At 47.5% G+C, this 22,593-nt stretch overlaps 12 protein-coding genes across 12 annotated transcripts; 6 read left to right on the forward strand and 6 right to left on the reverse strand.

The window, feature by feature from the left end:
• Positions 1–1,055: 1,055 nt before the first annotated feature.
• Positions 1,056–2,192, forward strand: N7446_003816 (uncharacterized protein; the record flags this gene model as incomplete). The annotated part of the gene is made up of 3 exons (XM_058512565.1): positions 1,056–1,566; positions 1,634–1,867; positions 1,933–2,192. The coding sequence occupies 3 exons, from the start codon at positions 1,056–1,058 to the stop codon at positions 2,190–2,192; spliced, it is 1,005 nt and encodes a 334-aa protein (XP_058373894.1).
• Positions 2,193–3,874: 1,682 nt separating this feature from the next.
• N7446_003817 (nucleobase cation symporter-1 family protein) lies at positions 3,875–6,343 on the forward strand. The gene is made up of 5 exons (XM_058512566.1): positions 3,875–4,624; positions 4,744–4,906; positions 4,973–5,092; positions 5,158–5,749; positions 5,846–6,343. Exons 1-5 carry the CDS (start codon positions 3,914–3,916, stop codon positions 6,054–6,056), a joined length of 1,797 nt encoding a protein of 598 aa, XP_058373895.1. The 5' UTR covers positions 3,875–3,913; the 3' UTR covers positions 6,057–6,343.
• A 588-nt stretch (positions 6,344–6,931) lies between these two features.
• Positions 6,932–8,452, reverse strand: N7446_003818 (nucleoside phosphorylase domain-containing protein; the record flags this gene model as incomplete). Its single annotated transcript, XM_058512567.1, has 2 exons — positions 6,932–7,389; positions 7,486–8,452. 2 exons carry the CDS (start codon positions 8,450–8,452, stop codon positions 6,932–6,934), a joined length of 1,425 nt encoding a protein of 474 aa, XP_058373896.1.
• Positions 8,453–9,249: 797 nt separating this feature from the next.
• Positions 9,250–11,150, reverse strand: N7446_003819 (cytochrome P450; the record flags this gene model as incomplete). The annotated part of the gene is made up of 6 exons (XM_058512568.1): positions 9,250–9,784; positions 9,838–10,048; positions 10,107–10,410; positions 10,465–10,505; positions 10,560–10,753; positions 10,813–11,150. 6 exons carry the CDS (start codon positions 11,148–11,150, stop codon positions 9,250–9,252), a joined length of 1,623 nt encoding a protein of 540 aa, XP_058373897.1.
• Positions 11,151–11,795: 645 nt separating this feature from the next.
• Positions 11,796–12,916, reverse strand: N7446_003820 (NAD(P)-dependent oxidoreductase; the record flags this gene model as incomplete). Its single annotated transcript, XM_058512569.1, has 2 exons — positions 11,796–12,460; positions 12,523–12,916. 2 exons carry the CDS (start codon positions 12,914–12,916, stop codon positions 11,796–11,798), a joined length of 1,059 nt encoding a protein of 352 aa, XP_058373898.1.
• Positions 12,917–13,541: 625 nt separating this feature from the next.
• On the reverse strand, positions 13,542–15,644 carry N7446_003821 (FAD-binding oxidoreductase; the record flags this gene model as incomplete). Its single annotated transcript, XM_058512570.1, has 6 exons — positions 13,542–14,459; positions 14,511–14,595; positions 14,654–15,038; positions 15,104–15,259; positions 15,317–15,327; positions 15,385–15,644. 6 exons carry the CDS (start codon positions 15,642–15,644, stop codon positions 13,542–13,544), a joined length of 1,815 nt encoding a protein of 604 aa, XP_058373899.1.
• Positions 15,645–15,932: 288 nt separating this feature from the next.
• N7446_003822 (15-hydroxyprostaglandin dehydrogenase (NAD(+))) lies at positions 15,933–16,763 on the forward strand (the record flags this gene model as incomplete). Its single annotated transcript, XM_058512571.1, has 1 exon — positions 15,933–16,763. The coding sequence occupies one exon, from the start codon at positions 15,933–15,935 to the stop codon at positions 16,761–16,763; it is 831 nt and encodes a 276-aa protein (XP_058373900.1).
• A 1,376-nt stretch (positions 16,764–18,139) lies between these two features.
• On the forward strand, positions 18,140–18,343 carry N7446_003823 (uncharacterized protein; the record flags this gene model as incomplete). Its single annotated transcript, XM_058512572.1, has 1 exon — positions 18,140–18,343. The coding sequence occupies one exon, from the start codon at positions 18,140–18,142 to the stop codon at positions 18,341–18,343; it is 204 nt and encodes a 67-aa protein (XP_058373901.1).
• Positions 18,344–18,354: 11 nt separating this feature from the next.
• Positions 18,355–19,774, forward strand: N7446_003824 (uncharacterized protein; the record flags this gene model as incomplete). Its single annotated transcript, XM_058512573.1, has 2 exons — positions 18,355–19,034; positions 19,084–19,774. 2 exons carry the CDS (start codon positions 18,355–18,357, stop codon positions 19,772–19,774), a joined length of 1,371 nt encoding a protein of 456 aa, XP_058373902.1.
• Positions 19,775–20,331: 557 nt separating this feature from the next.
• N7446_003825 (Aldehyde/histidinol dehydrogenase) lies at positions 20,332–20,511 on the reverse strand (the record flags this gene model as incomplete). The annotated part of the gene is made up of 1 exon (XM_058512574.1): positions 20,332–20,511. One exon carries the CDS (start codon positions 20,509–20,511, stop codon positions 20,332–20,334), a length of 180 nt encoding a protein of 59 aa, XP_058373903.1.
• Positions 20,512–20,862: 351 nt separating this feature from the next.
• N7446_003826 (uncharacterized protein) lies at positions 20,863–21,394 on the reverse strand (the record flags this gene model as incomplete). The annotated part of the gene is made up of 2 exons (XM_058512575.1): positions 20,863–21,299; positions 21,358–21,394. The coding sequence occupies 2 exons, from the start codon at positions 21,392–21,394 to the stop codon at positions 20,863–20,865; spliced, it is 474 nt and encodes a 157-aa protein (XP_058373904.1).
• A 128-nt stretch (positions 21,395–21,522) lies between these two features.
• On the forward strand, positions 21,523–22,537 carry N7446_003827 (putative 3-hydroxyisobutyrate dehydrogenase; the record flags this gene model as incomplete). The annotated part of the gene is made up of 2 exons (XM_058512576.1): positions 21,523–21,726; positions 21,773–22,537. 2 exons carry the CDS (start codon positions 21,523–21,525, stop codon positions 22,535–22,537), a joined length of 969 nt encoding a protein of 322 aa, XP_058373905.1.
• Positions 22,538–22,593: the final 56 nt, after the last annotated feature.

A 22,593-nucleotide genomic window follows, 5' to 3' on the forward strand; every position in this document is an offset into this window, starting at 1 on the left:
GGGAGGCTGAATCTTTTTCTCGGCGAGGCTTTTTTATCAGAGCCGCAAGTGTTATTCTGGACGGAGGGCTCCGTCCGGAGAACCCAGCGTCTGTTCGTAACCCATACCACTTTGTCTTAATATGCATCAATGGCCATCATGGCCTTTTGACCAATGTCGGTCCTCTTAACTCCATGAGAAGGTCAGCATTATGGAACCAAGGGACCTTGGGCCCTTCGACTGCCTCCGGCAAATTTACGCGGACCTAACCAACAGTGCTAATTCCATAGGGCTAGATTTCATACTATGCACGGGGCGGAAAAGGGGGCAGAAGGTGGGTCGAACCCTGGTGATCTCTTAACAACCAATGAGCATCACTAATCTTAGCCCTACCCACCCCTATCCCCGTTGCCGGGCCGGTTCACTAATCGGAGATCATGACGGAAGTGTGGGTGGAGATCTGTTCAGGTACAAGGCAGTTTCGAACTTGAATTCCAAGGTTAAGTATGCCAAGTTGGAGCCCAGCCGAGATCTGCGATAGGCTGATGCTCAGGCTGATGCCTAGGCCGAAATTTGAGCTTGGGCGGACTTGGGCTCTTGGTGCAGGGTTTGTGAGGGAAGCGCATATTTAGTACCTTGGCATGCCTCCCAACGTTACAATCTGTAAGCGACGTACCAGTATATTGTATACGAGTGTATCCGGTCTTTCGGTTCCTCTATACTTCCTATTTGGGAACTTCGGATGGAGTAGTGTCAATTTCGCACGATTGAACGCTTGATACGGAGTATAATCCACTTCAATTTGCGTCGCCGTGGTCGATTCAACTGAGACAGCACTATTCGTAAGTTCAGTCACTATGGCGCCGGTGAATTTGGGTGCGGGTCAACGAGGCTTCCAAAGATGATGGAGGGATAGTAGTCAACCATGCCATTGGCGGCCAATTGTGTCGAAAGGCCTTCGTTGAGATCCATATAAAAGGCTCCAAGTTATCCGAAATTATAGTCCAAGGTGACTCGGATCGAATTTGTTCCTGGAAATCATAACTCACAGCCGATCAGCCATCTACATCGTCAGTATGTACGGAAAGTCCGCTCTTGCCTTGGCCCTCCTACCGGAGTTGCTTGCTGCACGCTCCATTGGAAATACTTTCTCCCGTCGCGGTGTCGACTGCAGTTTCAGTACTGCTCCCAGTACGGGCGACACCTGTGAAGCCTTTGCCGACAGCTGGGGCATCGCCGTTGACGACCTCAAGCCTCTCAACCCTGATCTGGATTGCTCCAAATTCGATGATGAAACTGAGTACTGTGTCTCTGGTGAGGCAAATGATGACGAGTCTACCAAGACCACTACCACTTCCACGGCTGCTGAGACCACGACCGCTGTGACGACCTCCAGCTCGACCAAGACTACTGAAGCTCCCTCCACAACCTCTTCGGCCAGTGACCACGAGCCCACTCAGACTGGGTTGTCTGAGAACTGCGACAAGTTCCACAAGGTCGTGGATGGGGACAGCTGTGATGCCATTGAGGCTTCAGCCGGCATCACCCATTCACAATTCTCCAAATGGAACCCCTACATCAACGACAGTATGTTTGCTCGCCCTTCCATTTCTGGGTCTTTTTTTTTTCAGCCTCGCTAACTCTCAATATTCAGAGTGCTCCAACATCTGGCTGGACTACTACGTCTGCATCCACGTCCCCGGTGCAACCACAACCTCTGCTGCTCCTACACCCACTGACGATGGCAAGCCCCCCACCCAGTCCGGCATCGCAGCGAACTGCGACAAGTTTCACAAGGTTAGCTCCGGGGATCAGTGCGATTCTATCGAGACCGAGTTCAAGATCACCCACGATCAATTCATCAAATGGAACCCTTCTATCAACCCCGGTACGTAACAGAACCATATCAGAACATTTTTCTTTGTTTAATGAGTGCTTATCTTTTCCCACCAGGCTGCACCAACTTGCAACTGGACTACAATGTCTGTGTCCACGTTCCCGGCGCGGTCAACACCCATGGCCCCACGCCGCAGATGCCCAACCTGACCTCGGACTGCAAGAAGTACCACACGGTGACTGATGGTGAGAGTTGCCCTGAGATACAGAAGAAGGCTGGCGGCATTACTCTCGCTCAGTTCCGAAAGTGGAACCCCACTGTCGATGCCAAGTGTAGCAACCTTTGGAACGGGTACTACGTCTGCACTGGTGTTTAAGTTGGTTTACCACGAAACATTCGCGTGAGAACGATGATGTACTCTATATGATGGGTACAAGTTAGACTTGGGAAGTGATTACCCGGGCCCGGCACCCATAAGTGTTTTGAATCATAGTCTAGATATTGATACGCATATGGGGGTTCTTCAATTTTTCTAAATCTTTACCCGTGGAGGGAGTAGAGTAGAAGCTGCTCGGAAATGACTGCTCGGCGATTAGCCAGATCGAGGAAAGAGAAAGAAAAAGAGGCCCATCTACCCCCAGGGCTGTCTTCAGGGCTACTATAAGGAAAACCAGGACTTGGACTAAAATCACTAACGCATTTTGGGTGAAGCTTTTCTCCCTCGCTCCAACTGGAATGGATGATGGAGAGAACAACGAGTAGCATAGGTAATTTTACAACAGAGCCAGACGAGGAGATACAGTCATGACCTACAAGTATTACCTCTCCTCTTGGGTCAAAAGATACGCAGACTACCTTGTTAAGAAAGGAAAGAAAAAAAAGCACCGTCAAAAACTGCAGATCTACCCAGGTGCTATTAAGCTTGGTCAAACTATATATTGCTGTTGCACAGTGTCAACCAAAAATAAGAACGTACGTTTAAAAATGAGAGATTAACAATGCTCGCAACAGACGGTAAATGGTGAAGGGTGAACGGTTAACTGCAAATGATCGACAAACAGTCAGCAATAAATGGTAAGCAGCAGACGGTTAAGAACAAGCTGAGAACAACTTAAATTGCAAACAAACGCACTAAGGATTCCTGGGGTCAATAACCGAAAAGCACCCTGTTTGCGAATCAGTTGATGGTCGGTCGTGGAAACCTCCAGCCCCTGGGATTTTGGCCTATAATAAAAGGGTCAAAAACGTGCACGGCACCATCTCATGCTTTGCCACTCCAATTTGTGCAAAGCTAGCATATCGTTGATATTCCTTGATTAGTATTCCCCGGAGGCCAATTCATGAGGGGTGTTTCTAATCGGCGGATGACAAGTGGGGGATGTTAAATGGATCCATTCCTGAACTCAATTCCACGCATCTTTTACACCGGCTGTCCAGGGTAGCAATTGGCCGGGCGGTGGGAACAAAATAATCCAGTTACACACTGCTGTGTTGACCAATATTGTTTTTGCCCATCATCACCGATCAGAACCAAATATCTTTTAGTCTCATGGTAGCTAGCTCTATATGGCAAGTGGAGATAGGGGGAAATTGCAAACTTTTGAAATGACCTCTGTACTCCGAACTCTGTAGTTAATACCTGTTGATAGCGAACACTACGGGGTAATGAACATAGATAAGCATGGTCTGTATGATAAGGATGTGACGAGGATTGGCCAATCAAAGCGCCCTGCTTATGACTGGCAGCTCTGTGGTGAGAATAAAGGCATCAGCTGGTCAGATAAGCGGGCTCATCGGCATTTGAGCGCACATTATCATTTGTTGTCACAATCCTTTATCTTTCGATCTATATGGAGTACACGCGCAGCATTGTAGATACGGACGCCACAAATCCCCGTTACCCTCCGATCACTTTCTCAACGGCCCTTCCTTCGAGAAAGGAGTTTGGAACGCGCGATAGCTAAGCTCCATGAGGCCACGGCTCGTTTCCCATCCTTTCCTGCCCTAATCTTGTGCCTAAAATCCTGTGATATATATGTATACATTGCACCTATCGATAAATAGGTTCCATTCCCGATCAACGCATCCCTGTACACGATGCTTCTGCAAGTCACATCCACATTGACACCATCACGCGTCATGGCATCCGAAGAGAATAAGGAAATATTCGAGAAGAGCCCCGCTGAAGGCTGCTCCGACAATGAGATTTTCGAGACCGGTCACGTGGGCAACCTCAGACGACGCCTGCCTGGCTTCAGCTGGGAAGTTCGTCAGGAGGAGAGCAGCTTCGCTGCCACGCCCAGAGCATCTAATGCTGACTTCGACCCAATTCCCCCGTCGAAACGCACCTGGAATTGGGGCGCGTATGTCGCCTACTGGATGGCCGATGCCTGGGCCGTCTCCAACTGGGAAGTGGCTTCTTCCATGATTGCAGTCGGCCTCGACTGGAGGATGGCTATTGGTGCTTGTGTCCTTGGCAACACCATCATGGGTCTCGTCATCACGTCCAATGGCAGGATCGGTGCCATTCTTCATACCCCGTTCCCCGTCCTCGTGCGAATGTCATTTGGTTACTACTTCAGCTACTTTGTTGTCCTATCCCGTTGTGTCCTCGCCATTGTCTGGCTTGGTGTCCAAACAACCACAGGTGGTCAATGCATGGCTGTATTGCTCACAGCCATCTGGCCAAGTTTCGCCAACATTCCCAATCATATTCCTGAAGATGAGGGCATCACGACGTCGGGAATGATTGCATTTTTGCTCTATTTCCTCCTCCAGCTGCCCTTCCTGTGCATACCATATACCAAGGTACTATCTATGCAGCCAACAAAACCCCCATCCCCCCAACCCAACAAAAAAAGCCAAATTTGCTTCCGCGGAACCTTCCCCGTTCACTCGCCTAATGGACTTTTACTAATACTGCCAAGGTTCAATACTTCTTTGCCTTCAAGTCAGTCATCGCGCCGATTATCTTCTTGGCTGTTTTCGGAGACACGCTGCACAAGGCTGGTGGTACCATCAGCAAGAGTACGGTCATCACTGAAGGACCTACCGTGAGCGGCTCAGTCCTCGCCTGGGCCTTTTTCGGAAGTCAGTCACTTCTCGTTGCCATCGTAGTACCTCTAATGACTTTGCTGACCTGTGCCTTTCTCGTAGATCTCAATGGAGTTTTGGGTAACTACGCCACCTTGGGTTTAAATATTGCCGACTTCTCGAGATACGCCGATAAGCCCAGCGCACAGAACATCCAAGCTATCGTCATCCCGTGCATCTTCAGTATGTACACTACCTGACGTACCCACATCCATTTTCTCTAGTTCTCTAACAAATTGGTCGTCTAGCAATTGTTGGCCTGCTAGGCATCTTCACCGCCGCTGCTGCTCAGACAGCATATGGTGAAGTTATGTGGAATCCGATTGAAATTATCAGCTTGTGGATGGAGTCCGGTTCCAGCGTTGGACGTGCTGCTGCTGCATTCGGCGCCATCGGCTTGATCATCGTCACTCTCGGTATCAACATTTCCGCAAACTCCATTAGTGCTGCCAATGACCTCATGGCATTCGCCCCCAAATACATCGACATTCGCCGAGGCCAACTGCTCGCTGCCTTTATTGGTAGCTGGGCCTTTGTCCCGTGGAAGATTCTCGCATCAGCCGCGACATTTCTTGCTTTCCTAGGAGGCTACACCATCTTCCTTGGTCCCATGACATCCATTCTCATGTGCGACTACTTCATTGTCAGACGCGGTAACGTTTCTGTGCCTGACATGTACAACTTTCACGGCATATACCGATACTCCCCAAAATTTGCTACCAACTGGCGCGCTGTCGCTGCTTTCTTCATTGGCTGCGCTCCACCCCTGCCTGGTTTTGTCAACAACATTGTTGACTCTGGAGGAGACATAACCATTGTCTCTATTGGCGGCCGACATCTGTAGGTCACTTTCCTTTAACTCCGCACGATGTGCTCTGGGAGGGGTCTTGAGAAACTGTACTCAAACTGAACTCACGCTGATTTATTTCTGTACAGTTTCGCCATCGGGTACATCTATTCGTTTGTTGCCGCTGGCGTCTTCTACTGGGGGTTTAATCGATTCTTCCCGCACACAGAATCCCAGATGGACCACCCCGAAACGGGTGAGGAAATCATTGCAGAGCAAGATGCCAAGAATATTGAAAAACGTCGTGCGGAATTGGCTGGACAGAAGTCAAACATTATCTATCGGGCCTTTCAGGTGTAGAGCTTTTGTAAATACATGATTTTGTTCCACTATCGTTGTTCCAAACTTCCTGAACGGTGAACTTTGCACCTCACCTGATAAGGCCCGCCGTGGCCGGTGTGCCCTTCGTGGTGTTAGGCTGCTCTCATGGCGCGGCTGTAATGAACTCCCAGAAAACGCGGTCAACGGTTGCCCGCGGCTGGCTGCACCTCCGCCAGTTGTTGCTAGAATGCTAGTAATGCTGAGATTAAAACCCTGGTAGGGACTGTGCGGCAGACGCGTCTTTGTTGCGAGTTCGATTGACGGAGCATCTTCAACTGGTTTTCCTTGTCGAGTTTGAATGGCGATGGCTTATTATGGAAACGGCGATAAAGATCTTCGATTGTGGGTGTGCGTTTCGAGAAGGCGAGGACCGAGAAACAACAAGTGTGTGTACAGAGGCGAAACTGTTTTCGGCTCTCATATACCCAATCATTTCATCTCTTCCGTCTACTGTACAAAATGACGCGACATTTCTGCCAGCAAAGTCTTCGTACTCTAATACTTTGCTCGGCTACCTTAGAAGATCAGCTTTGTGACAATCGTCTCCCACATCCAACCCTGGCATTGTGAGACAGTTACCAGCCAAATGTTTAAGAGATCTCGGGTAAGTACATCGTAGGGCTGACCACGCTTTTTCCCCTCTGTAAGCTACCGCAAGCAAGGCTGCCTCTCTGGATTTTGAACATCGTCGTCAATTTCTAGCTCTTTTTGTCAATCGCTCAGATCGTCTGAGTTCAGCAGAGATGCCTTCGTCATACGACAGTCTGCGTTCCGTTGATCACGCATCACAGTGAGTCACTTCCCGTAACAGCGTCACTAATCTTCGAAGCAGTATCTCGGTCATCCTCTGTTTGCTATGAGATGATTCTATTCCCTATCCTGATTCTCTTTTCCGCCACAGCCAAGTTCTGCCAGGCCTTTAAAAGAAACAGGAAGATCTGCTCATCCGTGTCCCTCGCAAGATCCACGGGTGTCTGCCCCATGAAATCTTTCATGGCTAAATCTGCCCCCGCCTCTACTAACGCCCTCACCTTATCAATTCTCTCGTATTTCGTCACCACCGCATGATGAAGAGGTGTTTTGCCCCTAAAATCTCGGATATTTAAGGGGTTTCCGTCCTCCAGGTATTTACGTAGCCACAGTTCCCAAGGACCGACTTGGTGAGACTTCCAGAGAATATGCTCGCTGACATGGTATGCTTGCTGAGCGCAGTGGTCCTCGCGAGGGATAGGATCTGTGGAAAGTGAAGAGAGAAAATGTCGGTACAATGTTTCGCGGTCAGAGGCGATGTTAGGATTTAGTATTTGGATACCTGGGTACACGAGGGGAAATTAGCAATACGCCCCTCGCCATGCTCTTTCACGGACGGAAGCGCATATCAACCGAGATTCTCGTCGGGAGGTCATACGTCCGGAGATATTCTTCTCCGCACCCTCATTACTAACATTGCCGTGAATATGAGTGATTCCGAGGAGCTCCTTGGCGTAAGCTGCAGCCGTTGCCGCGGCATAGTCTTGCCACTGTTTATTCTTGTGGGTATCTGCATAGTCAGATATCCCCCGCACAACAAGACATGGAAAGTTATCCATAAGGCCTGCCGCCTCCATCTCGAAGCAGAGTATGTTTAGTTCTTTGCGAAGTTGTTCGCGTGTCACACCATCTCTCATCACCTGATTTCCCGAAGCGATCAAGCCATAGTGCACTACCGGATCATTGGATGGCCGTGAAGGCCTACTGACGAGATGTATGGAATCACACTGAGCGCATGTCGCTTGGCACTGAAGGTGGTTATATTCCCAGTGATAGAGCTTGTCAGAGCTCGCGCCGGGATAGGAGCATGCTTGTTTGCGAAGAGGAAATCGAGCCGTACTGTCGGACAAGATTCTCGGGATCTGGGATGTTTCGTACATGTGTCGTGCCTGCAGACTGGTGACGGCATTTAACAAAACATCCGGAGGGCGATTCAGAGAGCCGCTCCGCACAAAGCGACCCTCTTTCACTGTCTTGCCAAAGTCGAACTGTATGACGCCTCCTGAGGTGTCACCTGGTTTGCTTACTACCACATCCCCGAGTCGAATATCGTGATCGTAACTCGGCACTCCGCCTCCAATTCCGACCATCAAGCCAAACTTTATAGAGGGAAATGTAGTTCGCATCTGTTTGGCTACACGAGCCGCTGAGGTGACACCTGTCACACCTGCCGGAAGTCCCGCAATCGTCACATTATGAGGCCCAATCCGACCCAGAGTGTAGTTATTGTCATCGGGGGCTGGTTGAGGCAAAACATCATGGCGTTCATCCAACATGCAGGCGGCAGCCGCAAGCTCTGTAGGCAGGGTGCAGATCCATCCGACCTTGTAGTCTTCGTGCTTCATCTCGTCTTATAGGATCGATGACGGCACTTCGTGACGGATGTGGTATCTCGTGTCTTCTCAAGTTACCTGATAAAAATGGCAGTGAGGGAGGAGTAGATCGGTACAAGAGCTGGACAACGAATTAATATCTTATCAACCCCTCTTTTTGATGGTGCGTAGCCAATCTAAGCGCAGGCACCATTCGCCCAGCCAATAAAGGCTGTGTCATCTGTGGGGCTGAAGGTTCTGAATCGTGTTGAGAGGATAGCGTAATTCTAGGCGAGCTTCAAGTAATCGTAGAGTGGCGCAAGAAATAATTCGATGCAGGCCAGGCATGGCCTCAGGAACGCACTCTTTTTCTCGGGATGCCGAAGAGGGTTCTTAGGGAAGCAATAGAAGAAAGGATAGCAAGCTTGGGTAGAAATGTTTCAAAGCTTCTTAAGCGGTTTCAAAACTTTGTGATCATAGATATACGTGCATTGCAAAATTGCAAGTCCACTTCTGACATACCGTCCAGCTTATAATCAGCCATTTGGACATTTGGGGCTTGTAAAATTAGGATATCCGCTATTAGCGTTGTTTTACGCCCTGCCAACCCTATTTCGGCCGGTCACCATACTTAGATGCTTGCATCAGTTGTGATATTTCGGCGAAAAAAAGAAGGAAAAAACACATTTTGATTTTCTGTATTTGAATGTTCCAGCAACCAACCACCAGTCTCATGTTTCCAAAGTATCACTGGCGACTAAGCATGTGTTGTTTATATCGAGGTGGTAGTACCTCAGTGAGCGCGCACTATTGCATACTTCCTAACATTTTTATTTGCTGCCGGCGACCATCCCCTCAGCATCCACTTTGATCGACCCTAGCATATAACCATCTTTTTTCGCTTTCTGCCATTCCGCCTTGATAGTTTTCTCCACTACCGCACTGCGCGGCACAAATAGCAGTTTTCCAGGCTTCGGGAGGGTGTTCACTCCCTCTTCGTAGGCTGCATCAGAAACATCAACCGCGCTGACCTGGCCATCCAAAATTGGTGGTAGGATTTCGAAGCCCCAGATAATGGAAGCAATTGTTATAAAAAGACTGTTTTCGGCCAGATGCATGCCCGGGCAGATTCGTCGACCAGCGCCAAAGTCAAAGTGGTCTCGTTCATAAGGATCAGGATGCGCTACGTATGCACCCGCTTTCAGGGTATGGTTGAGATAGCGGTCCGGTATAAAATCATCTGGCTTATCGTAGCGTTCTGGGTCAAAGTGAAGTGCATACTGGTTGACAGAGACGACGGTGTTTGCCGGGATGAAGTAGTCCTTGTACACAATGTCGGCCGTGGTGTAGTGGGGGCTTCCAATACTGATAATTGTATTAGTATTAAGAGAATGAAAATTAATTTTAGACAAACTTACTTAGTGACAGGTCGGATTCGAAGAACTTCCTTGACACAGGCTCTTATGTAAGGTAGGTCTCGTTCATCCTCAAAACTAGGGACGCGATTCTCGCCGACCACTCGGCGAATCTCCTCATATGCCTTGGCCTGGGCTTCTGGATAGGCTGCAAAATACCTGACGCAGGAGTTGAGCGCCGAAGATGTCGTTTCCGACCCAGCTTCGATCATTGCTGGGACTGATTGTTAGCTTTTATAAACCCCTGTGTAGGTAATCGGAAAACGACGTACTACCCGCCACAAAGGCCGCTTGAAGCTCGCTAATACCGTTTTTTCCATAGTCAGTCTCGATGAACTGTTTCACAAAGCATTCGGGGGCCTGATTCAAATTCATCTGCGCCTTAAGTTGCGTCCAGTATTTCATCCAAATAGCCGCTTGGCGATTAAAAGACTGCTGTGCAGCCCTCCTCCACCATTGCATGAAAACAGGAATATTGGCTAAGGCTGGAAAGATTTCGGCAATGTGCTTTCCCGGGTTTGCAGCCTCACTAAACTCCTGCATTAGACCGTATATCTCGTGAACATCTTCGCAATCCTAATAGGCGGATCAACAAATGTGTCATGTGAGCTATCAAGACAAGCTACGTACCCATACAGGGACTCGTCGTCCGTAAGTGGAGGTCATTACCACTGGAATAATTTCTTAGCAGGGCGGATATGATGATCTTGTGAATCGAGACTAACCGGACGTAGTATACCTGCGGATGTGCATGTAGAAATTCTCCTGGTTTCCATTGTCGGTTAAAATATCCCACAGAAGTTGTTTTGCTTCAAATTCCTGGGAGGGTATAAAGGTGTTCGACGACCTTGGGGTCAGGAGCTTGTGCACAATTGCACGTAGCTTCCTCCAATGGGGCGAGTACGGCATCAGTAAGAACCTGTATGAGTGTTAGTCAAGTAACGTAGTGAGAAACTCAGGTAATCGCATTTTCCTCACCTCATACCACCGGAGAGAAGATCCGACACGACTGGACTTGGAGCCCGAGAGGAGGAGTGCTGTGATTGCCTATCGAAGATCTCCTTCACGGCTGCTGGGCTGTTCACGAAGATCCATTGCTCGCCACCTAAGCGTACCTTGAAAAGCTCCCCATGTTCTCGACTCCAACTTTGTAGCTGCCGTTGCGGGTGGGCGCCCATTAGAGCTGCTTGACTTCCGGCAACGGGAACATCTCGCAAGCCCTTTGGTGCTCTCCTTGGAGCCAAGGTTACAGTGAGAAGATGGAAAACGAGGCACGTGGTCACGGAAACCAGAATACCGATAGTTATCAGCGCCATGAGTCGAAAGTGGGTGTTACTGGACGAAATTGTTGTAAGTGAGGAGATTTTATATAAAACTTCTTCACCCCACAAGCGGCATTTATACGGTCTCCCCCACCTACACGATCTACCAACCTGCAGGGCAATATTGAGAATGGATGTTACGACGGAGTCTCCTTGTCTAGATTGCAGTAAAGCTATTGGTGAAAATGACGACCAACCCGCTTCTGCCTCCGGCTATTGGATAAGGCATTGTTGTTGAAGACTTGGACGTAGCGAACACGGTGCTAGCATGTTTACCTGAAGACAGAAAAGTGGAAATGCGACAATTTGCTTCCCATGAAGCTATCCGGCGTATGCCATTACTGTATTCTGGGCTCTGGTAGAAGGAGATAGAAGAAGGATGCGAGCTGGTCGCTTACCGCACATGAGGGGTTAAGTGACGGACGGTTCCTGCATAGTTGGGCGCAACATAAATGCATCACAACTTGGAACTACAACAACCTCGGGATTGGCGGATAAATCGAGACACGTCTATGGCCTGTTTTAGGTCACGTTTCTACCTCACACGATGTTCTACAGAGAAAAAGAATATCAAGGGAATGAGCTGCTCACTATTAATTACAAGGATGATTGCATTAAAAACCACTCAGAAGGCACGCTCTATATGTCCTTGGCTGTTACATAGCAGGGATAGGCTATGTCATTAGACAAGTCGGCCGAGGCAGTCCAGTGCTTGTGTAGAAGCTGCGGAGACTCAATTTCGTCCACAATGGCAACCGCCAAGTCTGCCGCTGAGATTCCTGTCAACCGCCCATCTAATATATTTTCCTTATTTTGAACTCCCTTCAAAGGAACATAGTCGATGGTAATCTCGTAGCTCCCCGTTCGTGGACCTGGTCTGTATAATGGGCTAGGCGAGACAAACGTCCACGGAAATGACGTGTTTCCTTCAAAAAACAAGAGCGTAGCCCTCCCTGCTTTGATATAATCGGAGGCTTGATCGTTTTTGCAGATGTTGTCTTCATATGTCTCTATGGTGTGCAGGTCCGTGGTGGTAGCTTTTCCAGATTTGACGGCGAGACGAGCATTTCGGTATAAACGTAAGTCTTTCCCAATCGGACCAAGACGCTCTTCCATGTATTGTACGTGCGCATTGCTTTCTGCCATCTGCCGGCGATATGAAAGGAAAAAGTTTGGGTCGTCTGCTAGAGACTCATGTGTTTTAGGGACCACAAGGCTGCCAGCTCCTCCCACAAATACGAAGTATTTGATATTGGCCAACTTGAAAGCTAGAACAAGTTTCCTAACCACCTCTACATACGGCACTGTGGGAGATTGAATGAGACTAGGACCAAATTTCAATTCTGAAGAAAAACAATTCGCTTACTGTATTGAAGTGCATTTGCTCCTTGTGTGTGTGGACCATATTGGCTCACCAATACGTCGATATCGTCGAAAGTTTTAGCCAGATCTTTTATGCTAGCTGACTCAATGTCAAGCCTTCTGGGTGTATAGCCTGGGCATGTACCAAAGGATTCAGGGTTGCGTGAGAGTCCAATAACTGCATGTCCTCTCCGGATAAGTTCAACACATAGGTATGAACCTCCAAATCCCGCAGGGCCAATGACACCAACAACCTGACCACTTTGCGATACAGACATGTCGAGGTCAAGTATGACGATGGGGAAGGGGAAGTCGTGTTCGATATTGGTGACAGGAAAGATGCGTCTTATTAATAATCTGTCCCGAATCGGTATGACCTCAAGTTGCCATAGCACCATGTGGGGGCTGGAAGTGGTGGCAAGGACTATAGATTGGAAGCTGAGTGAGATATCTGTTCATCTAAATTTGTGCCATTTCGTTGGGTTTGAGTGTGGGGTGTGGAGAAGCTCAGCCCTTCACCCGAAGCCACGGAACTTCCAGAGATGGTGATACTAGTGCCCATACTTTGACAAAGTATCATGCCAGGCTCTACTAGTATATGATACTGATGTCTTTAGTGAGAATCTCAACTTTGCATCCCGCCTTTGCGCATTATCGTCCATATTATCAACACCATCATCCAATAAAATATTGGCTCATTTGTACAGCTCTTGATTACTGCCGATCACGCCGTTCGATAATGATCTACATACCTCAAAGGACCCAGATTCTAGAGACCATACTGGTAAAAAAGCAGAAAAGTGATGGACTTTGAAATTGAAGCGATGACAAATGGCGTAAAAAATGTGACGGAAATTTCTATACGATGCTATTGGTCTATTGCGTTGGAAGAGCAGTCCACAAGAAATGATGAAAAGATCATGTGGACAAAATGTTTAGAGTTGAGATAGCGGTAAAAGGATTGGTAGAATAGATACATTGCGATGGCAAGGAGAGCATATGGATAACAAATAGATCAAAAACTCAAAGCTTTGTGGATGCTGGGGGCGGGGTTACTCCATCACCCTCGGATGACTTCCTGTCTCCGTGAATTTCCCAACCTCTTCCTCTGTATCTTGCAGGCCAGATGCCACTCCGGCCAGGCGCCAGGATTCCGTTGGGATCAAGACAGTCTTTGAGCTTTTCATTCAATCTCATGAGCGCATTGTCGTTCCAGGAGTAAGTTCCAGCGACCTGATCGCTCAGAAGTAAATGCGTACGATACTCACCATATCCCTTCTCAGCTGCTTCCTGAATGAGGGATCTCATTGCCGCCAGTGCATTTGCTCGCTGTTTGGAATCATCGCGGTCATACACACATTCGACAATAAGATGGAGTTCACGGAGCCCAACGACAAAATCAAAGAAAAAGTCCAGCCCGAATTTAGCCCAGTGTTCCTTCGCCATATGCCACAACCGTAGTGCATCGGCCCCACGAGTAGGCGCTACTGGACTGAACGCAACGTGTCCACCATTTGGCCACCAATTGACCCAGGCAAGTTCTTCGAGGTCCGGCTCCCCACTTGAAATCCTGTCGCGGGACCAGAAATAGTCTGTTGGAGGTAGCTTCGCCGGTTCTATACGACGTGCCCCTGGCACTTTCATAAACTCACGGTGGATGATATCTAGCTTCAACTTGCGCACTTCCTTCGGCCCGTAGCAGGTGCCATAATATAGCCAGGTACATTCGCCATAAGGATGAGTCTGAAGAAACTCGTGCATTTTCTTGATAGGAAAAGGGCCATTCCCATCGTAGAATGTGGACCGAGGCTTTCCAGACAAAGCCAAAACTTGCAAAGCATGGCGGATATTTGCCGCGTTCTCTAGAATCATAGCAATGCGTAGAGGTCGTACAATCTCCACAAGCTGCTCGAGATCCTCTTCCTTTTTGAAAGTATACAGCTGTTCCGGACAGGTTAATACCGACCTGAAAGTTATTATTAGGAAACTCACGAAACTTTCATGACCACCCGGATTGGGCATCAAGCCAAATCCCATTTTAGTGACTATGCCATAGTTTGACTGCGAGAACATGCCACTAGCAGGGCGTGTCAGTTTGATTAAACTGGTAGAAACAATATTGGGACTGAGCGTACTCAAGAAAAGGTCCAAATCCGTAAGGAAAAACTTGCCAAGTGTTATTTCCTGGTAGGGCACCCATCCCTGTCCGAACTATCTCGCCAGTCGGCGTTACAACTTCGAGGCCGGAATGCGTTGCCCAATGATCGCCGTAAGGCGTATACCCTACCCCATGATCAAGGGCATTTCCTAGCACTGACCCACCCCCTAGGTCAGGAACATCAATCCACAGATTCTTGTACCCGCGCCTTTGCACTTCCTCGTAAAGTGCATAGTAGGAGACACCTGGTTCGACCAAGCAAGTACAGTCATCTGGATTGATATCGAGAATCCTATTCATGCGCTTCCCAAGGTCAACAACCACGGCTCCACGCACGCGTGGTGCGGCTCCACCATAACCAACTGTTGCCAGTTACAAATCAGAGATGGCTGTCACGTTGGAGGGATGGGATAGAGTGATAACATACAATTACGTCCCATTGAAATGGGATGCAGAGGGATAAGATATTTGTTTGCCCAATGTACAATACTTTGTACATCATCTGTACTACCCGGATAGATCACTGCAGAAGCAACCAGTTCTTCCTCATCTGTGATAGCCATTCCGTCATGTGTATTGGGGGCTGGTTTCGAGGTCACCTGTTAGAATATAATCGTTTTGAATAAAACAAACAACTCACGCTCCATATACCTATGGATTGTTAGACCTCTACGATCAGCCCTGAGTTTGCTCAAAAGTAGATCTTACCAGCCGTCATCCAGTGGTTTATCATTGATCTCGACATTATCATTGCCCAGATCTCTCGATATTTCATCAATCGCAAGGAAAAAACGAGTTTTCTCAATTCCCTGTGGTAGCACGGGCAAACGATTTCTAGCCCGGGATTCCTTCGTAGCAATATCCTGTATGAGGCCTTTCGCACGATATGCTTTGTGTAGCAGACGCGCTGGGACGCCATTGTGCTTCTCTTCAAGAGTAGGGATAGAAGGGCGGTTTTTGGAAGACATGTTTGAGAGAGGTCGACTTCGAGGGATTGGTCAAAGCTAACACACGTTGCACCTTTTATACTGTAAAACCACTTAATGTTATCCTTGAAAAATACTTGAAATATTCCAGGAGCACAGGATAGTCCGCACTACTCGATTAATAAGTGGGGTATATCAGTGAGCTGATCTCGCCACCCATCTACCCCACATTGGCAACCTATTCATCGGAATAGGTTTTTATAAATACTGGTTTTGAGAGCAATCGTACTTGTTCTCCATTATTTCTTCACTTCGACAGTTTCGCCCGCAATGTCTCAACCAGTTGCCATCATCACCGGCGCGTCGTCAGGAATGGGGTTTGCCGTGACGAAACATCTCGTTGCAAACGGATGGCGAGTTGTTATGGCAGATATCGCCGAAGAGTCCGGAAAAAGCGTGGCAGCCGAACTGGGAGATCAAGTTTTATTCTGCCTGACGGATGTCAGTTCCTATTCGCAACAAGCCGATTTATTTAAAAAGGCATTCTCCTGGGGAGGCGGCAGACTAGATCTTTTTGCTGGAAATGCTGGAATTGCTGACACGCAATTCCTCTATGAAAATGATTACCAGTATGACGAAAATGGTATCCCACTTCCTTTGAATCTAAAGGTCATGGACGTGAATTTCACCGCCGTCGTACAGGGTATTTGGCTCTTCAAACATTATGCCCGGCAAAATAAAAGCCCTGGTGGGAAGGTCGTTATAACGTCGTCTTCTGCAGGGCTGTATCAAATGGCCACGAACCCCATATACACAGCCTCAAAGCATGCTCTAGTTGGGCTCACTAGAGCACTGGCACCGGTACTCGATCAGCAGAATATACAGGTCAACGCCATTTGTCCGGCCTTTGTACCCACTGCGCTCTGTCCGAAAGATATGCTAGATCGCTTTCCAAAAGAGCATATTACTCCAATGTCGACCATCATAAAGGCGTACGATACGTTTCTCAAAGATGATACGCTTAATGGGCAAACAGTGGAACTCAGTCAGGATCAGCTATATTTTCGCACCAAACCTGACTATCCAAACGAAAGCCAACGTTGGCTGGGAGAAGACTCAGCAAGCTTTTGGGAAGAAGCTTACAAGGAACCTGTTTCATGATTTGATCTCTTTGGAACGGGGCAAATGCTAAGTCAGAATTTTTTTCAAATCTTACCATTAAACCAAGTCATATTCGTCCCAAGAGTACCTTGAGCGGGGCAAGAAACATGGGGTCAGACATATACGCGGGTATCTAGAGTTTCTAGGAAGGTGTCAAGATTCAATCGACTTCAGGCGTCATAAATCGAAATGCATCAATTATAGCGCTCCTGGATATCTCACAGCTTGAATGAAGCCTGGAAACACTCAAGAGTACTACGTACACCTCCAAGATGGCGGCATCTTGAACTGCTACATTCAGTTCCTCATCGTGGCTTCTTGTTATTGAACATTCCTAGCAATTGCCTTGCTGGCACCGCTATGAGGAGAATGTACCAAAAATAATGTCCGGTTGATTCAGCCAATAATTAAAGCTCGGGCTAGATAAATAAGGGTTAAAATTGGATCTCACTGACTCTCTCAGTACAGAGACAACAGCATCATTTATAGAGTTCGAATTATCTGTTATTCCTTACGTCAAGATCCCACGGGGGTTTTCACCGGTTCCTTTGTCTCTCCTTGTCATTTTAACAGGTGGGGCGAATCCGGGGTAGTTGGGTGGGGTGAGTCTGGTGTTTGAAGTCTGGGGTAACCCCATTGTACGAAGGGCTAAGAGGTTTGGCATCATCTGCTGTTGCTGGACTAGCTTACTGCTCGCACGGACACCATTGCAAGGACTTGACCTTTTGGTCCTTACGACTGCACAGTGTAGGGGATATGACGAGGCAATGTGTATGAGCAAATATAAATGTCTGACCTTATGGGATTCAATGTGCCACGAATGGTCATGAAAAATGACAAGGCGGCAAAAGGAAGAAGTAGATAAGAAATGCGTAACATTCGTGTGTGATTATGATGCCAATACCCCGTTGTGGGTCCCGTATAGACGCAGGAAAAGAGGCTTGATTCGGATAGAAAACCCCACAACAGGACACTAATATCTATTCAACGAAAATCATCTGGCTACACCGTATGACTTTACATTAGCAGAATATCTATATTCCGGGGATCCCTCTAGCCTAGACCTATAAGATCGTACTAATATGTTATTTCTCAATAGCAGATCGTTGAGAAGAAACATTCGATTTGATTACTCAAATCACATTATAATTTTTGCCACATCTCCAAGTCCAAACTTTAGTCTTTGACTACTTTTTTGATCACTGTAGTTAGTGCTCCCCCCACATGAAATGTTTCACTAGCTCAATCTTTTAGCATACCGAAAAGTACTTATTTAGCATGATTTATGCTAGCTTGATTTCAAAAACTTGTGGGCCTTTCTTTAGCCTCACTTACTCGTTAACCAACCACGCTGTTATCTACGAAGCTCTTTTAAAATGGGCTTGGGTGTACTTGAGGACCGATCAGGGCTACCCAACGTCCCTGGAACTGTTGCGCTGGCCGATGTTGACCAGCAATCTATTGACAATACTGCAATACTCAAACGAGGCAAGGGGCGTGACGAAAACATATTTCTCATCCCGCAACCGTCGGATGACCCCAACGACCCTCTGAATTGGCCTTGGCGGAAAAAATCATAATCGTGACAATTATGGTTTTTGGGGCATGCCTGAATGCCGCTACAATCGGGCCACTGCTCAGCGCCAGTATTGTGGTTCTTGCGGAGGATCTCAAGCGGCCTATAACAGAAATCACTCTTCTAACCGGTTACAATTTGGTCGTTGCTGGGGCTTCCTGTCCTTTAGTTTCGGCTTTGGCTACCAAATTTGGGAAGCGCCCAGTCTTTCTTGCCTCGTCAATCGCATCTCTTATTGGGAGTATTATCGGCTCGGCCAGTCAAACATATAACACCCTCCTCGTTGGTCGAATTGTTCAGGGGCTTTCGATTGCAGCATACGAATCAATCACATTCACTTTGATTGGTGACTTATTTTACGTTCATCAACGTGGGGTCTGGGTCAATGTTATCTCATTCACTCTCACAGCTGTTTCAAATCTGAGTTCCATCATAGCCGGGCCTGTTACAAATAATCTTGGATGGCATTACCTATTTCACATGCTGGTTGCATGCTCAGGGCTCCAAGCGCTCTTACTTTTCTTCTTCGCGCCTGAAACCTGCTACAAAAGAGATACTCGCTTCAACCAACGACTTTCAGCCGGCGATGGGAAAGCTGAAACCAAGGGCGCTGAAACAATAGAGCATTTCGAGTTTTCCTCGATATCTGAACGTCCACCTGCTGCTCTCTTGAAGTCCCCCGGCAAGAGCTCGCTGTTTACACCGGCTCATATAGCGATGAGAATATTTTGAAGCTCTTACTAGGCCCATTTCTATGCCTTACAAACCTTGCCGCGCTCTGGACCGTCGTCATTACTGGTGTGGTCACCTCAACATTCGTCGCAATATCTTACGTCGTGGCTCAAATATTCTCCCCACCCCCTATCAACTCTCAGCAGCACAGATCGGATACATGTCGGCCGGCCCATTTATTGGCGGTGCCATTGGCTGTACTCTAGTCGCACAGACTTCAGATCGTCTTGCCGTATGGATGGCAAAACGTAACAACGGCATCTATGAGCCAGAATTCCGACTTCCCCTAGTTATATTTGCATTTATCAGCGCTGGTGGGCTCTTTGGATTTGGCGCCACAGCACAAGCACATGGGAGTATTTATCTAGTCGATTTCATGTGGGGCTTGACACTGGCTGGGATCTCGTTTGCAGTCGGATCCTGTTCGGCTTACGCGATTGACGCTTTCGGGAATATGAGCAATGAGATCTTTGTGGCTAACGTTATGTTCAAAAACTTTTTGTTCTTCGGCTACAGCTATTTCATCAACGACTGGATTATGAAAGATGGGGTTGCAACCCCGTTTTATGTATTCGGGGGCATCAGCGCTGGACTCATTGTGACAGCCCTGCCTGTCTACCTGTTTGGCAAAAGATACAGGGGTATGTGGTGTCATTATAATGTTATGGATCTGGTGAAAGGTAAAATATTTGGGCCATTTTAGTATTTACTGGTTTGTCTGAAGCCCAACCAGAGCCACTTCACGCGGTTGGTGACTATATAGCAACTGATTGAGAATCCAAATTGCCTGTTGATACTTTTCGGATTACCTTTCAACATATGATCCGTTCTTTCACAAAATTCCGTTCGATTATATGCTCATATTTGATAAACTCTCAGGGTAGCTAACATTTCCTGACAGAAAGGCCCTAGTATCTGCCAATCACGATCATAACACCATAAACACCATAACATTTATGGATCGTTCACCACATTAACTTGAGTTTTCATATCAAAATGCAATATACGCAATCCGAAACATGTTCACGTTTCTATTAGGAAGTTCTCCACGCAATAATCTATATTGGACATCACCAGATCGTGCCATTTGGTGAGCAGTTGGCCGCGGGTAGTAGCCGCGGTCTCAGAAAAATACTTCAACTGCGCGTCGTGTGTGCTCTGGATGGCAGTTTTCATGGCACTCATGTCGCAGTTTGCGGCGGTGCTTAGTATTGTCGCCACAGAGGGCTCTGAGTCGCGGGAAACAGTTATATTCCATTCTTATATCATTTTTAAGAATGGAGACCCATCATAGACATCAAAAGTCTTGTCCTTGATGGTCCATTCTCCATCAATGAAGGCAGAGTTCCCCATGAAAAGGCTGGGTTTCTTAGACTTGCAAATTGCTTCAACGTAAGACATTGTGAAGTGGTCATATTGAATGATATCCATTTCATCCATGGTGATTTTTTAGACTTATGAAGACTGGCTTTGCCGACCTGTTGTATTATGGCTACGTAGTACTGGAGGATTTTAGGAAGGATGTCTCAAAAGGATAGATCATGATCTTTATGCCAGTGTTTGATATATATGGAGCGAGACTCGGAGAGTGTTTCACACCCTTGAGGTAAATCGCAAGGCTACTAAAGGTTCCGTTGCCATCATGATGAAATCGTTTCCGGCCTTGTTAAGAACGCAAATCCGGTTGGAATCTGGGTTCAAATTTGACAAGTCTCTTGCCAGTATTCTGTCCATAGCATCTCTCAGTAAACGCAGATAAAACGAGTAAAACCACCCGACTGACACTTACGTTCATTCTGCACTTTGTGATTTCTGGTCTTTAATTTCCTGCAATACTTTCTCTGCAATTCTGAATCCCTCTAGACCGGCCGGCATACCAACATAGACGGCAACTTGAAGCAGAATCTCTCGAATTTCGGTTTCGGATAATCCGTTATTAATTCCACCTCGCACATGCACTCCCAATTCAGCACCCCGGTTGAGAGCACAGAGCATCCCAATGTTCACCAAGGATCTTTGTTTGCGATCGAGACCAGGCCTAGACCAGACGGAACCCCAACAAGCCTCTGTGACAAGGTCTTGCATAGGCTGAGAAAAAGAAGAAGCAGAAGCTAGAGAACGGTCCACATATGGCTTTCCGGCAACCTGGTACCGGATCTGTAAGCCTTCCTGATAGAGCCGTTTGTGGGCCTCTTCGAGAGAGGGAGCGGTTTTTTCGGCCATTGCTTCTGTAACCCAAAATGAGAAAAAGTAACTGAGAACTATGATTTGATAAAATCAACGTACGGTTGAACCCAATTATATTGCCGCGCACCGTAGACATTCTGAATGTTGATTCCCCCACATAGGTTTCCCCCACCTGTTAGTCAACAGGCGGCCCTTATATACAGCAAGAATCAAAACGAACACAAATACACGGCTGCGATATACACAGGAGCAAAATTTTCAACAATGCCGCCACGTATGCTTGGGTTCATTGGTCTGGGTGTCATGGGATATCCCATGGCGGTGAACCTGTTGAAGAAACTCGACGACGAAGGAATACTGCATGTGTACGACATCTCCGACCAGGTTGTGGAAAAGTTCGAACAAGAAGCCCCCACGTCGTTGTGGTTTGCTCCAGTGCACGTGAAGTCTCTGAACGATCTGTACAGTGTCAAGACTCAGCGCCACCAATATGCACCACTGACCACGGTTTTAGGATATCATTTTTACAATTGTCCCAGAAGGAAGTCATGTCCGGAATGTTTATCTCGAAGAAAGCAATGGCGTGCTATCTGCGGCGATAAATGGCAAAATCTTAGTCGACTGTTCCACCATCGACACGAAGACATCAATTGATGTACATGATGCCATTCGCACCAAATATCCGACGGCATCATTTTACGATGCACCAGTATCCGGAGGATCCCTAGGTGCGGCTGCTGGAACTTTGACATTCATGTTGGGTTGTAAGGAAGTCGACGACAACATGCCGGTATTGAACGACCTACTCAGTAGCATGGGATCATCCATTTTCCCATGTGGTGGGTTTTCACTCGGTCTGACAGCGAAGTTGTGCAATAATTACTGCTCCGGTATTATTGCCATTGCGACATCAGAAGCAATGAATATTGGCATCAAGTCCGGCATGGATCCTTCCCTGTTATCCAGAATTTTCACGACGAGCACGGCTCAGAGCACCATTAACGATAAATGGAACCCGGTACCCGGTATCTGTCCGGACGCTCCAGCTAGTAAAGACTATCGTGGTGGCTTTAAAGTGCAGTTGATGAAAAAAGATTTCACTCTCGCCATTGAGACAGCAAAAAGGGTTGGGGCTCACCTGTGTCTTGGAGACTCGGGTCTTACGGTATATGAGCGGGCAAGTGAGGATAAGGCATGCCGAGATCGAGATTCAAGAGTGGTGTTTCGTTATATTGGGGGTGATGAGGACTGGAAAGAGAAACTAGGGCTTTCACAGTAGGGGATATTATTTGAAATATCGAGACTGTTGAGCTATAGATTTGATAGATTCCTCAG

The sequence above is a fragment of the Penicillium canescens genome (assembly GCF_028828765.1).
Source record: "Penicillium canescens strain IBT 15451 chromosome Unknown utg000003l_segment0_segment0, whole genome shotgun sequence".
Taxonomy (NCBI): domain Eukaryota; kingdom Fungi; phylum Ascomycota; class Eurotiomycetes; order Eurotiales; family Aspergillaceae; genus Penicillium; species Penicillium canescens.

Bases quoted from the DNA above. Each gene is read 5' to 3' on its own strand.
- N7446_003817 (XM_058512566.1), top strand. From the start codon at position 3,914: ATGCTTCTGCAAGTCACATCCACATTGACACCATCACGCGTCATGGCA. The intron at 5,093-5,157 runs GTATGTACACTA...TTGGTCGTCTAG, and splicing joins CGTCATCCCGTGCATCTTCA to CAATTGTTGGCCTGCTAGGC. The intron at 5,750-5,845 runs GTAGGTCACTTT...ATTTCTGTACAG, and splicing joins TCTATTGGCGGCCGACATCT to TTTCGCCATCGGGTACATCT.